At 49.7% G+C, this 13,303-nt stretch overlaps 1 protein-coding gene across 1 annotated transcript in view; it reads left to right on the top strand.

Annotated features, from left to right (window-relative positions):
• GALNT18 (polypeptide N-acetylgalactosaminyltransferase 18) overlaps positions 1-13,303 on the top strand; it is a 342,758-nt gene that overhangs the window by 156,984 nt on the left and 172,471 nt on the right. The window contains exon 2 of the mRNA XM_029957126.1: positions 11,831-12,023. Coding sequence (XP_029812986.1) covers positions 11,831-12,023 — 193 coding nt within the window. The remainder of the gene's footprint in view (positions 1-11,830; positions 12,024-13,303) is intronic.

Genomic DNA, 13,303 nt, shown 5'->3' on the forward strand with positions numbered 1-13,303 from the left:
CCTCAGGCCAAATTTGACCTGCTGCCTGCTTTTGTAAACCCTTTTGTTGGAATGCAGCCACACCCACTCATTTACATAGTGCCTTAGTGCTGCTTTTGCCTTGCGTCAGCCAAGTCGAGTGGTGGAGACTGAGACCATGGGACCAACCGGCAGGCCAAAACTATTTACTGCTGGTCCTTTACAGGAAAAAGTTTGCCAACCCCTGCGTTACATCGTACTGCCATCCATGACTCCCGTGAAATTGAAAGCAGATTATTCTGTGCATGTGTCAGTGTGAGTTTCCTGGGGAGTGGTCACAGTCTTCATCAGATTCTCAGATGAAGAACCTCCTTCACATACAGGCAAACACAATAGACCTGCAGCTTGAGGGTGTTTTGAAAGGTAGAGTTTTGGGGTAGCCAAATGCCAATTCCTGGTCCAAAACACAGCAGTGGGAGGCGAGGCCAGTGATCAGGAGCCTGTTGGAAACCGGGATCGTCCAATTAGAGCCAGCAGAGAAGAAATGGAGGCCGAATGTGATTGCCGCAGTACCTGCCTTGCAGTGACTGGGGCTGTCCTTTGTTGTTCATTAGCTAGTGTATGAGGGAGGCAGGCCCAAGCTGGCTTCAAGGTCAGGGATGACGCCTCTGCACAGCTCATGGCCAACGGCTACCCTCAGGTGCACCTGCTCCTTTGGAGAACCTGGCAGTCAGTTCTGCCCTGATAGCACCTGTCATATCCCCGCATGCAGTCTCACTGGAGTGTCAGGGGTGAGAGAGTGCTGTGCTGAGCTTAGTGCTAGCATGTGGTTAGTGCTCAACAAATGTTAGCTGTCGTTCCCTGCCTCCCCACAGCCCAGAGGGCAAAGTATCGGAATCCCCTTTCTCTTAATGGCAAAACCCACAATGATGGAGCTCTTATTGGGGTAAACAGAATAATGACCATCCCTCCCCCCACCCCCACCCCTATGAAAGGTGTGCATGTAACACTCTCTGGAACCCGTGAATTTGTTACCTTACGTGGCAGTGGGGAATTAAGGTTGCAGATGGAATTGATGTTGTTAATCAGCTGACTTCAAAATAGGGAGAGCATCCGAGATTATCCAGGTGGGCCCGATGTCATACGGGTCCTTAGAAGTGGAAAGGGGATCAGAAGAGAAAGTCAGGGTGATGCTTTGTGAAAAGGACTCAAGCCACTCTTGTTGGCATTGGCCAGCAAGTAAGAGGGCCGTGGGCCAAGGATACAGGCAGCCACTAGAAGCTGGAAAGGATTCAGAGATTCAAGAATCCAGGGAAATGGATTCCTTTTTAGAACATTCAGAAAGGAAAGCAGCCTTGTCAACACCTTGATTTTATCTTAGAGAAACATTTGCGAGCACTTGTTACAGCAGCACTAGCGAACAAATCCAGAACACAGATCCTTAGACCATTCAGCCATCCTGACAACAGGAGGCGAATCCCTTTACCGGGTGTCTGAAGGTTTGCCAAGCACTTTACTGACCTTCACCACCACACTTAATCTTTGCAATGAGCTAGAGGGTATATAGCATGATCCCCATTAGACAGATGAGCAAGTTCAGGCTCACAAAGTTTCCAGAGCTTGACAGAGGTCACCCAGCTGATCAAGAGCAGAGCTGAGTCCCGAGCCCCTACAGGAAGCCACCCTTGCAGACAGGCCTTGGCCTTGCCTTGTAATGAGGCATTCTATAGAAGTCTCTCTCTTTCCCCACAACACCCTTTGGGTGTCAGAGGAAGCTCTCCCAGATTTGCCTTTGCCATGATGAATAAAGTCGTTGCGTGGATGATTTTTTTTTAATTTTTTTTTATGGTTTTTATTTTTATTTTTGAGAGACAGAGACTGCGCGAGCAGGGGAGGGTCAGAGAGAGAGGGAGACACAGAATCTGAAGCAGGCTCCAGGCTCTGAGCCAGCTGTCAGCACAGAGCCCGACGCGGGGCTCGAACCCACGAACCGTGAGATCCTGACCCCAGTCGAAGCTGGACGCTTAACCGACTGAGCCACCCAGGCACCCCACGTGGAGGATTTTAATGGTGTCAGACCTGAGGCTGTCAGGGCTCCTTTCTTTTGATTAGCTCCAAGCTTTCTCTTGTCAGATTCCACTTCTTTCTCTTAGTTGTTCTGAGGATCCCTGGGAGAGAAAGTCTAATTGTGAGGGCTGCTGGCAAAAGACCTTTAGCTCATGTTCTAATGCCCCTCCAGAAACATGGAAGAGGGGAAATACCTAATGCAGAATACTTTATTTCCTTATTATTAGGGCTCTTAGCTTATCAAAGGGGGTTTTAAAAAATCTGAGAGTTTTCCCTTGGGAGCCCAAGAAGAGGCACACTTTCCTGCATTTTGAGGGTAAGAAAAGCACTATGACGATGGGCTAAAGTCCTCCTTTTTCTCCCAAAGAAAACCCAAACACTGGGTCCATCTTACAGAAGAGAAAGGGGATCCGCAGTGTAGCAGATCCGATTTGTCCAGTGTTGGGGTTGAGAGTCGGCTGAGGCCTCCTGCCTCTGGGGCCACTGCTTTCCACAAGCTCTTGGTGCTTCCCTGTGGCTGGGACCGAGCACAGAGGCTGGCTTTGGACCTCGGAGCTGGGTGTTGGAAGGGGGAGGAGGGGAGACACATATCACAGGCTGTGGAGACAGCTCAGGGTGTCAATTCAGGGTGAAATCCCTCCCCGTGTGGTGAAGTGAATCCAGCCTCAGCAGTAGGGCCCGCATGGTGGAAACGGCCTGACGGGCTTAGGTGAGGCCCAAGCACGAGGCTCCTTGGTAGGAATAACGGTGACCTCTCACCAGCAGGAAGCCGGCAGGCAGGAGTTCCCTGAAAGCTGACAGGAGAAACGCACATCTCTGGATTTTCTGTTGCCCTTTTCTTTTTAGCCCCAAGTAAAACACGCAACAAAGCCTCCCAAGAGTAAAAGAAAATCTTTCTAAGAATCATTGAATTGTACATTTGAGATGGGTGAATTTTATATTATATAAATTACACCCCCAATAAAGCTGTTTAAAACATGAGTGAAGGGAGTGGAAGAAAAGGAAATATCCTTTAAGAATCCTTATCTGGGATATTCAGCAATGCCCACTGCATTATTTAATGCTTTGCCTTCATCCTTCCAAAAACTGACTTCGCTGTGATTCTACATAGCAGCTTGACAGGCTGTTCCCATGTCACAGGAGGAGATGGAGGCTCAAGGGGCCAGGCTGAAGGTCTTGTCCCGAGAGGGTGAATAGCAGCCCCAGGGCTGGGGAGGGAAGGGGACTCTGGAACACACCGGGAGGGGGAGCAGGAGACAGGTCCGTCTTGTTGTGTCCCCTAGATAAACTTTATACACGGGTTCTGGTGCCCGCAGCAGGCAGTCGCCTGGCACCCGGGCTTGCCTGTCTGTCCTACTTCCCGCAGCCTCCTCATCACTGCATTCTGGATCTCATCACCAAACTCCCCAAGCTTTGGCTTTCGGCCTGGCCTGAGGGCAGAAACAGAAATAGCAGTGGCTATAGGACTGGCTGCAGGGCAGAAGCAAAGGCCCCTTCCTTACACACCCTCAGTGCCTTCTTAAGTCGGCCTGAAATAGGAATGAATATGTAGTAAACTGAGTAAACCCACAAGAAACCAGAAGGCTCCCCTGCTTTCCTAAAGGTGCCCAAACTGAGGCACCAGAAGCAAAGCCGTCCCTTCCAACAAACAGGTGGCTGAACTTCAGCCACAGGCCAGGGTTCCTCTGTCTGTCTGCTTGGCAGAGCTTGACCAGTACCGCCGCCCGGTCCTGAGTGGGGCACCCCAAACCACTTTGTCCTCCAGTGGAAACTGTGCAATGTGACCCCCTCTATTGCTCTTTTAGGATTCATGGGAAAATCCGAGGAGTCAGGATCATCTTGCCTTCCTGCCCAGGGGCATGTCTGGGCCAGTGCCCCTCCTGCAGCTCCTCCAGATTGCCAGCAGCTCCTCAGACTTTCACTAAAGTGCACAGGGGAGCCGGCTAAATGGCTCAGCTTCAAAAGATAGGGGTGGCCAGGAAGGTAGGACTGGAGAGGACAGGCAGTCTGAAGTGGGTGGGCTGGGCAGCATTACAATGTTTGTTTCACTCCAAAACCCATTTTCTTTCTGCTCCGTTGTGCAGTCTCAGCACGGCCAAGACCTGGAGCAAAAGCAGCCAGGCGGGCCGTCATCCGGGGGGGCTCCCGAAGCAGCCGGTATCCTTCCTGCTTCCAGCATCGGTGCTGCACAAGGCTCGAACGCCTTGGCAGAGTCTCCAGATGTGCCCTTGTGCCTGGAGGGCACACCCGTGCACAACCCTCAGATCTGCAGCTTTTGTGGCGTTCATGGCTCAAAGCCTTGAGAGCTGCTTTCCTGCCCCACTTCCCTCCTGTCTCTGCGAATTAGCGTAGAGGCTGTCAGGATGCGTATCTGTAATTCTCCGCTTTCATTAGTAGGCTGCACGTGGGGCATATCTGAGACCCTAATGTGGCCTTTCCTGATGATCACTGGTAGAACTTTCTGAAAAATAGGTCATACACAGTGAATAAGAACTGGGCATTCACATGAAGAAACAGATGAGCTGAGTGAAAGGCCTCTGGAAACCCAGAATTCATATTCACAGGGGCCTGCTAGGAAGGGTTTGGAGCAAGTGATAGTCAAAATATACTTAACCAGCTAGGCACAGGCACTAAAGATTTTTCATGAATGCTGGCCACCGTGTGGAGGAAGGTCCTGGGACAGCTGGCTACGCATACACCTTGTGGTTGTTGGCTGGTGGAAAGACCTGGAACATTCCAAGAAAAGATCCAGAGCAGCAGGGGTAGCAAGGCCACCCGGAGGGGCTCTGCGCAGCAGCTGTTTACCAGCGCTGTGGAAGTATCTCAGCGGTTGAACACGGCAGTGGACCCGTGCAGACCAACTGAAAGTCTCCCGGGGCCCGACGTTTCTACGATCCCCAAGCCAGTATGTCTTGGCTCCCAACATGGAGAGGGGCTGGGGATATGTCTCTGGGCTGCAGTTTCCTCTTATCTATGATGGGAACAGTAGGCCCTTCATCACATGGCCTCTTGATGGTCTGGCTTCATCACCTGGTGGGGGCAGGGCAAGGGAACTGGGGTACAGCATACAAGGGGCAAAGGGTTTGCAGTAGGCACTTGAGATTGGCCTGCAGTTTCCCTCTTCATTGGACCTCAAGTAATGCACTCTGCCACTTGGCACCGTACCTTTGGTGATGGTTGGTATGTCAGGCTTTGGCATACATGCTTGAAGGTGTATAAGCTATTTCCAAATGTTATGGCCAGTCCTTTAAGATTTGCAGTTTCCATTATGGTTCTTCCATACGTCCTGCCGTCCCAGGCCTACTGAGGCCCCAGAACTTCTTCTTGTTCGGTCTCAGCTGAGGGCAGCCATCTGTCCAGAGGCCCAGAGCCCCACACTCTGCTCTTTCATACTTCTGCGTCCTTGATCTGTTGGTCCTGCCCTTGGGGTGCCCTTCCCCCAGGATGAGCTTGTGAATCTCACTTGTTCTTCATGTCTAACCCAAGCATCGCCTCCTCTAGGAAGCCTTCCTTGCACATACCCTGTCCCTCTTCAGTGACCCAGTGGCATGATATACACCCTGTATCTGAGTGTATATCATGAGCATTGATCACATTCTCTATACATCTGGCTTTTTCACTAGGTTGGATGCTGCATAGGGATAGGCACCAAGTGGGAATATTCAGTATATTTCCAACACCCAGCAGTAGGCCTGGTACAGAATAAGCTTGCTTGGATATTTGTTGATTATCTGATAAGGAGAGCTAAGTCCTCCGAGGGCAAAGCTGACAGTGACTCCCAAGGCCCGGCAATGAAAGAGGTGCAGCCATTATCCCCTCGGGATCAAGCTGACCAAGCCCAGTTCCCAGATACTGGCCGAGGAGGGCATTCTTGGAATGAGCAGGATTAGTTGTTCCCTGGGCCCCAGAGGTGGGGCCCCTACAAAGGGAAAGGCAGGTTCCTCTGAGAGATGTCAAGGAGGAGGAAGTCAGCCCTTTTCCTCAGTGTCAGAAACATCAGGCTTTGCACAGACCCATCAGAGGTGCCTTTTCTCTTCAAAAGGTGCAGTGATTAGTGACCTTGAGTTTGTTGACAGGGATCTCTGTAGTAAGCATATTAGAGACTGAGCCGGGGGTGAGGTCAGGAGGAAGGCTGACAGCCATGTCTTTGGGAACTTTGGGGAAGGATGGGGACACCTGTGTTGACTCTCAGGCTCTCTGAAGCTCTTGTGGTTTGGGTCAGATGCTCCCTGAAGGCACTTTAGGTTAGTTTTCTGAAGACTGTGGGTCTCACCACCTCATTGTCCTCTGTGCCGGGGTTTATGGGACTTTGGAGACTTATGTGGTCTTTCCAATTCTCAGCTCTTCCAGGTGAGAGCAGAAAGATGAAGAGGCAAAAACAGACACAGCCTTCTCTCCTTTCTTATCCCTCTTCTCCCCATGTTTTAGGGGGCAATTGCTCTGTGCAGTCTTGTTCTGGATGCTTGGGACAGATGCCAGATAATTCCCTGATACAGGAGATTCATCGAGTTCTGGGAGAGGGGTGGGGGCTGTCAACCAATGGCCACATTCCTTGCAACTCCCCAAGAGCCTTCTAAGAGCATAATCTCAAATGGCTTTGCGTAAGTGAACTAGGTAGGAAATCAAATGCACGCAGGTGGAATTTGCTTGCCCTTTGCTGGCTTCATACTCCAGCCCTCTTTCAATCCCCTCTGGGGATTTTGGGAGTCCCTGGTGGATGCGGGGCTTACTGACTCTTCTCCTGACCCACTGCTACGGCCCCATTTGTTCATTTTCCTGATATTCATTGAGCATCTGTTAGAACAGGCACTGTTATAAGCATGGGGGGTTCCTCAGAGAACAGAGCAAGCCCCTGACTTCATGGAGCTCACATTTGAGTCAGGAAAGACAAACAACTAGCAAGATGAATAGAAAAAGTACTATAGTGGGTGTGGAGGAAACATTGAGATTAAATGTTTAGGAAAGGCTTTGCTGAGAAAATGACTTCTGAATTAAGATGGAAGGAAGTGAGGGGGGTTAGCCATAAGGGTGTAGAAGGAAGTGCAAGAACAAAGGCCCTGAGGTGAGATATGCTGGGTGAGTCTTGCCAGGGGCCAGTGTGGCTGGACTAGAGAAGACCGGGGCAGTGGGAGGCTCTGGAGGCTCTCAGGGTTTGACCACAGGGAGCCTTGTAGGGCATTATAAGTGTTAGTAGAGACTCGGTCTTCCATGCTGAGGAGACAGTTGGCCATTGGAGGGCACTGTGTAGAGAGGGGCATAGCATGGTAGTGTCTCCCCGGCCTGTGGGTCTGCTCATGCCCTGCTGGGGAGTCCCCTCCTGTCCATGCCACAGAACTCATAGTGCGGGAAGGTGGAGGGAAGGTCTCCCTGCTTCTGAGTTACACAGGTGCCTCTCGGGTCCTAGGTGTGGCTGTCTGGGGAAATGGCCTATGTGCTCCCTGTCAGCCCACTCTCCCTAGGACCCAGACAAGCACCAGCACTGGGACAGGAATGGGCTGGGATTACAGGGTTTGCACTGTACTCAGAACCCTCTGAACTCTAGCTCTGCCACCAGGGTAAGTTCACCGTGTCCCACTCAGTCTCTGCCATGAATGAGCTCCCCTTGGGGGAGCTCAGTTGGGTGTGCCCAAGGAGGTCTGGACCCCACTAGGAAATGTTATATTCCAGTATAGCCCAAGTATGCTCCTGGAAGCTCCCTCATTCTGGACTGACAGACAGCCCTTGGTCTGGCCTGTCACCAGATGTGTCCAGATGCCCTTGGATGCTTGCAGAGGTTCCAGCCTAGGCACCTCCCTAAAGCTTTTTTTGCCTATTGCAACAACACGTCAAAGATGGTCCTCAGCAAAGGAGGACTGCTTTGTTACTGGAGAGAGAAGGGAGTTGGGTCTAGGACCAGTTAAGGGTAGGCCACTTGTCAGTAGACATGGAAATGCTTCAACTGGGGGCTAGACAGTAACAACATCTTTCAGAGGTGGGGACCTCAGGGCAGGGCCATTTATCTCCCCCATCTGAACAAGAGGTGTGGTTGGTAAAGCACCATAGTGGGGCTGTGGGGCTTTGGGGCTTTGTGGTTCCTTAGTAGCTAACCTCTATGGAGCTAACATTTGGCATGTACCAGGAGGCACTGTGCTCAGCTCCTTACATGGAACATCTCATTGAGTATGCACACATGCTCTATGAAAAGGTTACTGTTATGATCAATGACATTTTATGGATGGGGAAACTGAGGTGCAAGTAAGCTAGTCTGACTAACTGGTAAATGGTAGCTTTTGAGTGTAAACCCCAGGATTCTGGAACTACCCTTTTGCTATTGTTGTTCATTTTAAAGAGAGAGAGAGAGAGAGAGAGAGAGAGAGCGAGCGAGCATAAGCAAAGGAGATAGGCAGAGGAGGAGAGAGAGAGAGAAACAGACAGAAAGACAGAAAGAGAGAGAGAATCTTAAGCAGGCTCCACACTCAGCATGGAGCCCAATGAGAGGCTCGGCCCCACGATCCTGAGATCATGACCTGAGTTGATATCAAGAGTCACATGTTCAACCGACTGAGCTACACAGCAACCAGTGCTCTTAACCCATCCTTTGGATGTTTGGTATAAGATGCAGAGCATACATTTTCTTGAAGGATCAGACAGCTGAGTATTTTTGACTTTTTAAGCCACATGGGCTCTGTTGCATGTACTCAGCTCTGCCCTTGTAGCTCTAAAGCAGCTGTAGATAATGTGTAAGCACATGGATGGGACTGTGTTCCAGGAAAGCATTATTTACAGGCAGGTGGTGAGACAGCTTTGGCCCTCAGAGTATAGTTTGCCATTCATAATATAGAGGGAAGAAAGTGAGTTTTGGAGGGAGCCAGAGCTTCTTCAGCACCCCTGACAAGTTGGATGACCTTGGATTGGTCATTTGTTTCCATCTTTGGTTTCCTCATGTCTAATAATTAACCTCACAGGGTGCTTTTCAACTGACTTATTTTATCTTTTAAAAAGTTTTATTTATTTTTATTTTGAGAGAGAGTGAGGGGGAGAGGTACAGAGATAGAGAGAGAGAGAGGGAGAGGGAGAATCCCAGGCAGGCTCCACACTGTCAGCTCTGAGCCTGATGCGAGGCTCGAACTCACGAACTGTGAGATCATGACCTGAGCTGAAACCAAGAGTCAAATGTTTAACCGACTGAGCCACCCAGGTGCTTCAACTAACTTATTTTAAAGTGGTGTATTGAGCTTCTCAAAAGAGCCGTGTACTGTGTTGGGGGCACAGCAGGGAACAAGACGGATGTCAGTCTGCCTTCATGGAGACACAACCATAGCAAGACAAGATAATCCGGGGTAAAGACGTGAGCCAGCATAGTGCTTGGCTCCGTGCAGGAATTCAACAAAGAGGACTTCTTGCCGCTGCCGTGCCCCTGGCTTCTCATTCAGGACCCTGGCTCTCCAGTTTGTTGTGGCTTATACCCATGCCGAACAAAAAGACAGGGGCATGTGGTGGAACCGAGGACTTTAATGTGTTTATAATACATTTTTATGCAACACAGGTCTAATTGTGAATCATAATTTTTTCATTAACTGATCTCATTTTACTTGGTAATATCCACTTAGGTATGTGAGAGCAGTAAAACCCAATTTCTTTTTCAATATTGTATGATTCAGTTGGTTCACTGATTTAGGTTTTTACTACCCCCAACATTCCACGTGAACAAGTCTTACATCTTTAGGGATGGCAAGGACCTTGACGATCATGTAAGCCATGTGCTTCCCTTCACATGTGCATCCGTAGGGGAGAGCAGGTGTGCCCTGAATTCTGGTATGGAACTTGCAGTGGCCACCACCATGCTAAAAACCCTTGCTTTGTCATAGAAAAGCACACGCAGTTCACATTTTACTCCTTATCAGATCCTAATCTGCTTTGTGTATCTTAGTCTCCTTCCACGTCTTTCAGGGAAATGGGTGTGCTGTGTTTGTCTTTGGAATGCGTGAGTGTCCCGGCCCATTGTCATGTAGAGGGGGTGTGGTGTAGGAGTTAGGACCACTGCCTGGGGAGACAGACTTCCTGGGATTGACCCTCCACTACTTTGCCGCCTCCTGAGTGAATCAGGGCAAGTTTTCCCTGTGCCTCACTTTCATTATCTATGAATTGGAAACAATAATAGTCCTCACCACACAGAGCGCAATGAGTTGATGTGGGGAAAATGTTCACAGCAGAGTCTTGACTCATGGAAAGCACTCAGTGGGATTAGCCATGATGGTGACCCCAGGAGATACATGTACCTCCGATCTGGGGTATGTCTGAGAGTCCCCCCAAGAGAAGGTGATAGTAAGAGCTACGGTCTGCAGCTCTGAGCTCCCCAACCTTGAAGATTCTGCAATTCTAGACCCTCACCTGTCTCCAACCTGTGCCCTTAAGTTATGTGGCTTAGGTGTGTCGTACACCTACTGGCTTCATACAGATGGCTGAAGGGACACTGGCCAGTGTCCCACGCCTGCCTGGATGTCTGAGGGGTCATCAGTAAGTATCCTGAGCCTGCCTCTTCTGTCCCTAACCTGCTTCTCCTTCCTTCTGGTCTTTGTCTCATTTCCAGACTCCCCGCACCAACTCTCACTTGCATCATGTGTATGAGCACGGAGGGTACTGTCCAGTGGACTTGGCATCTCTGTCCAATTTCTCTGATTTCCGACCTTGACTAAATGACCATTAGAATACATCCCTAGCTCCTGATCCACCAGCCTGTGTCATGGAAAGACCTACCTTTTGCCCCCATAAAAGAAAGATTTAAATGCCTTGCCATGCTCCCCTTGCTGTGTGTTATGCTGGTTACCAATTACTGGGCACTTTTTCTGAGACTTAGGCTAGCCTAAGTGCTGGTCATACATTATTGTATGTAATCCTCTCAGATCCTGTCTGGGGAAGGTAATGGGGGTGGACGTGGGTAGGTATTAGTGTGCCTGCATTGCAAATGGGGCAGTTGAGTTACAGAGAGGTTGAGTGTTTGCTTGTGGCCATGTAGCCAGTGAATGGTGGAGTGAGGATTTCTTTGAATTCAAAGCTTCTGCTCTTATAGGTAATAATGCCTTCTTGGTTTTCTTAGAAAGTTCCAGGGAAACCATGCGCTCTACTTGACCTGGTGTGGGGGCTGCCTTTACAAGGTCTACCAGGGGTCCAATGAGCAGTGCCAACAGTGCATGGGATAACTGGGGATTTGGGGACTGTCCTCTTTGCCAGTGATTCCCTATTCAGTAGGCACAGGCTGGAGCCAGCAGGAGGCAGTCTGGCTGGAGGTCCTTGGAGCCAGGTGAATGGTGCTTGGTGGGGTTAGGCAACTCATAGAAGACCAGACAGTGGAGAGGGAGGTGGGCTGGCAAGAGCTGGAAAGGGGAGCAGAACCCCAGCTGGGGAGCCTAGGTATGGGGTCAGCCCAGGACCGGCAGGGACTAGGGGTGTAATCTTGGGAAGGAGAAGCAGAAACCCACTTTGAGGGCTAAAGCTAGCACCTCCAGTGGGGAGGCAGACTGGGAAAGGAGGGAGTTCTGACATGAAGCCATGGGGCATCAGGATCACATCCATCAGCTTCTCAGTAGGCCCTGTGGGGTATATTTCTGTATCCCTTGTGCCTAGTGGTTGTTGGAAGGATGAATGGATGGATGAATGGATACATGAGTTTGAGGAAGCATGAAGACTACAGTCTGTTCTCCTCACAGCTCCCAAACACGGGGATAAAATTGTTTTACACAAGGTGATGGTGAGGAAGGGAAAGGGGTTGATGGCATTTGCAGGGGTGCACTCTGACCCTCTGTCTCCTTGTCCCTTCTTTCTCCAGAGGCTCCCGCCAAGCCTGAGGAGGCAGAGGCTGAGCCCTTCACAGACTCCTCTCTGTTTGCACACTGGGGCCAGGAGCTCAGCCCTGAAGGCCGGCGCATGGCCCTGAAGCAGTTCCAGTACTACGGCTACAACGCCTACCTCAGTGACCGTCTGCCCCTCGACCGGCCCCTGCCTGACCTCAGACCCAGTGGGTGAGCAGAGCTAGTGGCTGGTCCCTGGTGGACCTGCCTGTGGGGAGAGGGGGTCACCACAGTGCTGGGGATACAGGCAGGACAGGGCATGGGGACTCCTGGGTCCCTCTCCCTCTTCGGTAAGGGTCTGTGCCCTTGGCGTTCATTGGCAAGTCGCCCACCTCCTCCCTCAGCCTCAGTTTCTCCATCTGCTAAGCAGGGAGAGGGCTTCTTTCATGAGATATATTGAGGATTAATAACCTAATTTACTCCTAATGGGCCTTAGAATCATCCAGTATTCTTGTTAATAAGTCATTTTAACCCAATTAGTTGCATTTTTATGAGCAACTATTTTTTTTTCCTATAAATTAGTATTTTAAGTCTGTCCATCTTCCAGGGCTAACAAGTCATTATGCCTGACACAGAAGTCTGTCTTGACTTCTCTCTTTGTTACAGAAGATGTTCCTTTAAGGTTCGGTTAGAATTTTTGTTACTCCTAATTATTAAAAGTGTGGGCACGTACCATAGCTGAGAAAATCTCATTAACTTTTGTGAGCTCCTCCCATACCTTCTTTCCCCCTTTCTCCTTATTTTTAAAATTTTCTTAAAGCTGCAAACCACGGTGAGCTTGCATCTGGAGTTCTTAGGAAAAATCTTGCTGCTGGGTTTGGAGGCTATATTTTCCTAGGGAAGAAAGTTCAGTTCAGTTCCATGGACATTTAATGAGTACCTGCTGTATACTGTATAATTGAGTATGGTGTTTGCCTGACCCAAGGAGAACCTGGCTGGGCTACAGGGAAGAAAGAGGATTTACAAAGGGTAGAAGAGTATATATTCATGTAAAGGATATTTACTGGTATTTACTGAGCACGTATTATGTGCCAGCATAGTCTAGGCTCAGGGAGAGTGCAGTAAACAAAACAGACAGGAATCCAGAGCCTCACAGAGCTTTCATTTCTAGATGGTCAGGGACACATAGTAAAACAGGGGCACCTGGTGGTTCAGTGAGTTGAGCATCCAGCCCTTGATTTCAGCTCAGGTCATGATCTCATGGTTGTGGGATCGAGTCCCAGCATGGTGCCTACTTGAGAGTTCTCCCTCTGCCCCTCTTTCCTGTTTGTTCTCACTCTCTCAAAAAATATATATTTTTAAAAAAGTAAAATAGGTACCACATTAGATGGTAGCAAATGCCATGAAGAAATAGAAAGTTGAAGACAGCTAGAGATCTCCTGGAATAGGAGGAGGTATTGAGTTTTTAGTGAGGTGGAAAGAAAAGGCTTCACTAAAAAGGTGACATGTGA

The sequence above is a fragment of the Suricata suricatta genome, chromosome 11 (assembly GCF_006229205.1).
Source record: "Suricata suricatta isolate VVHF042 chromosome 11, meerkat_22Aug2017_6uvM2_HiC, whole genome shotgun sequence".
In the NCBI taxonomy this organism is placed as follows: Eukaryota; Metazoa; Chordata; class Mammalia; order Carnivora; family Herpestidae; genus Suricata; species Suricata suricatta.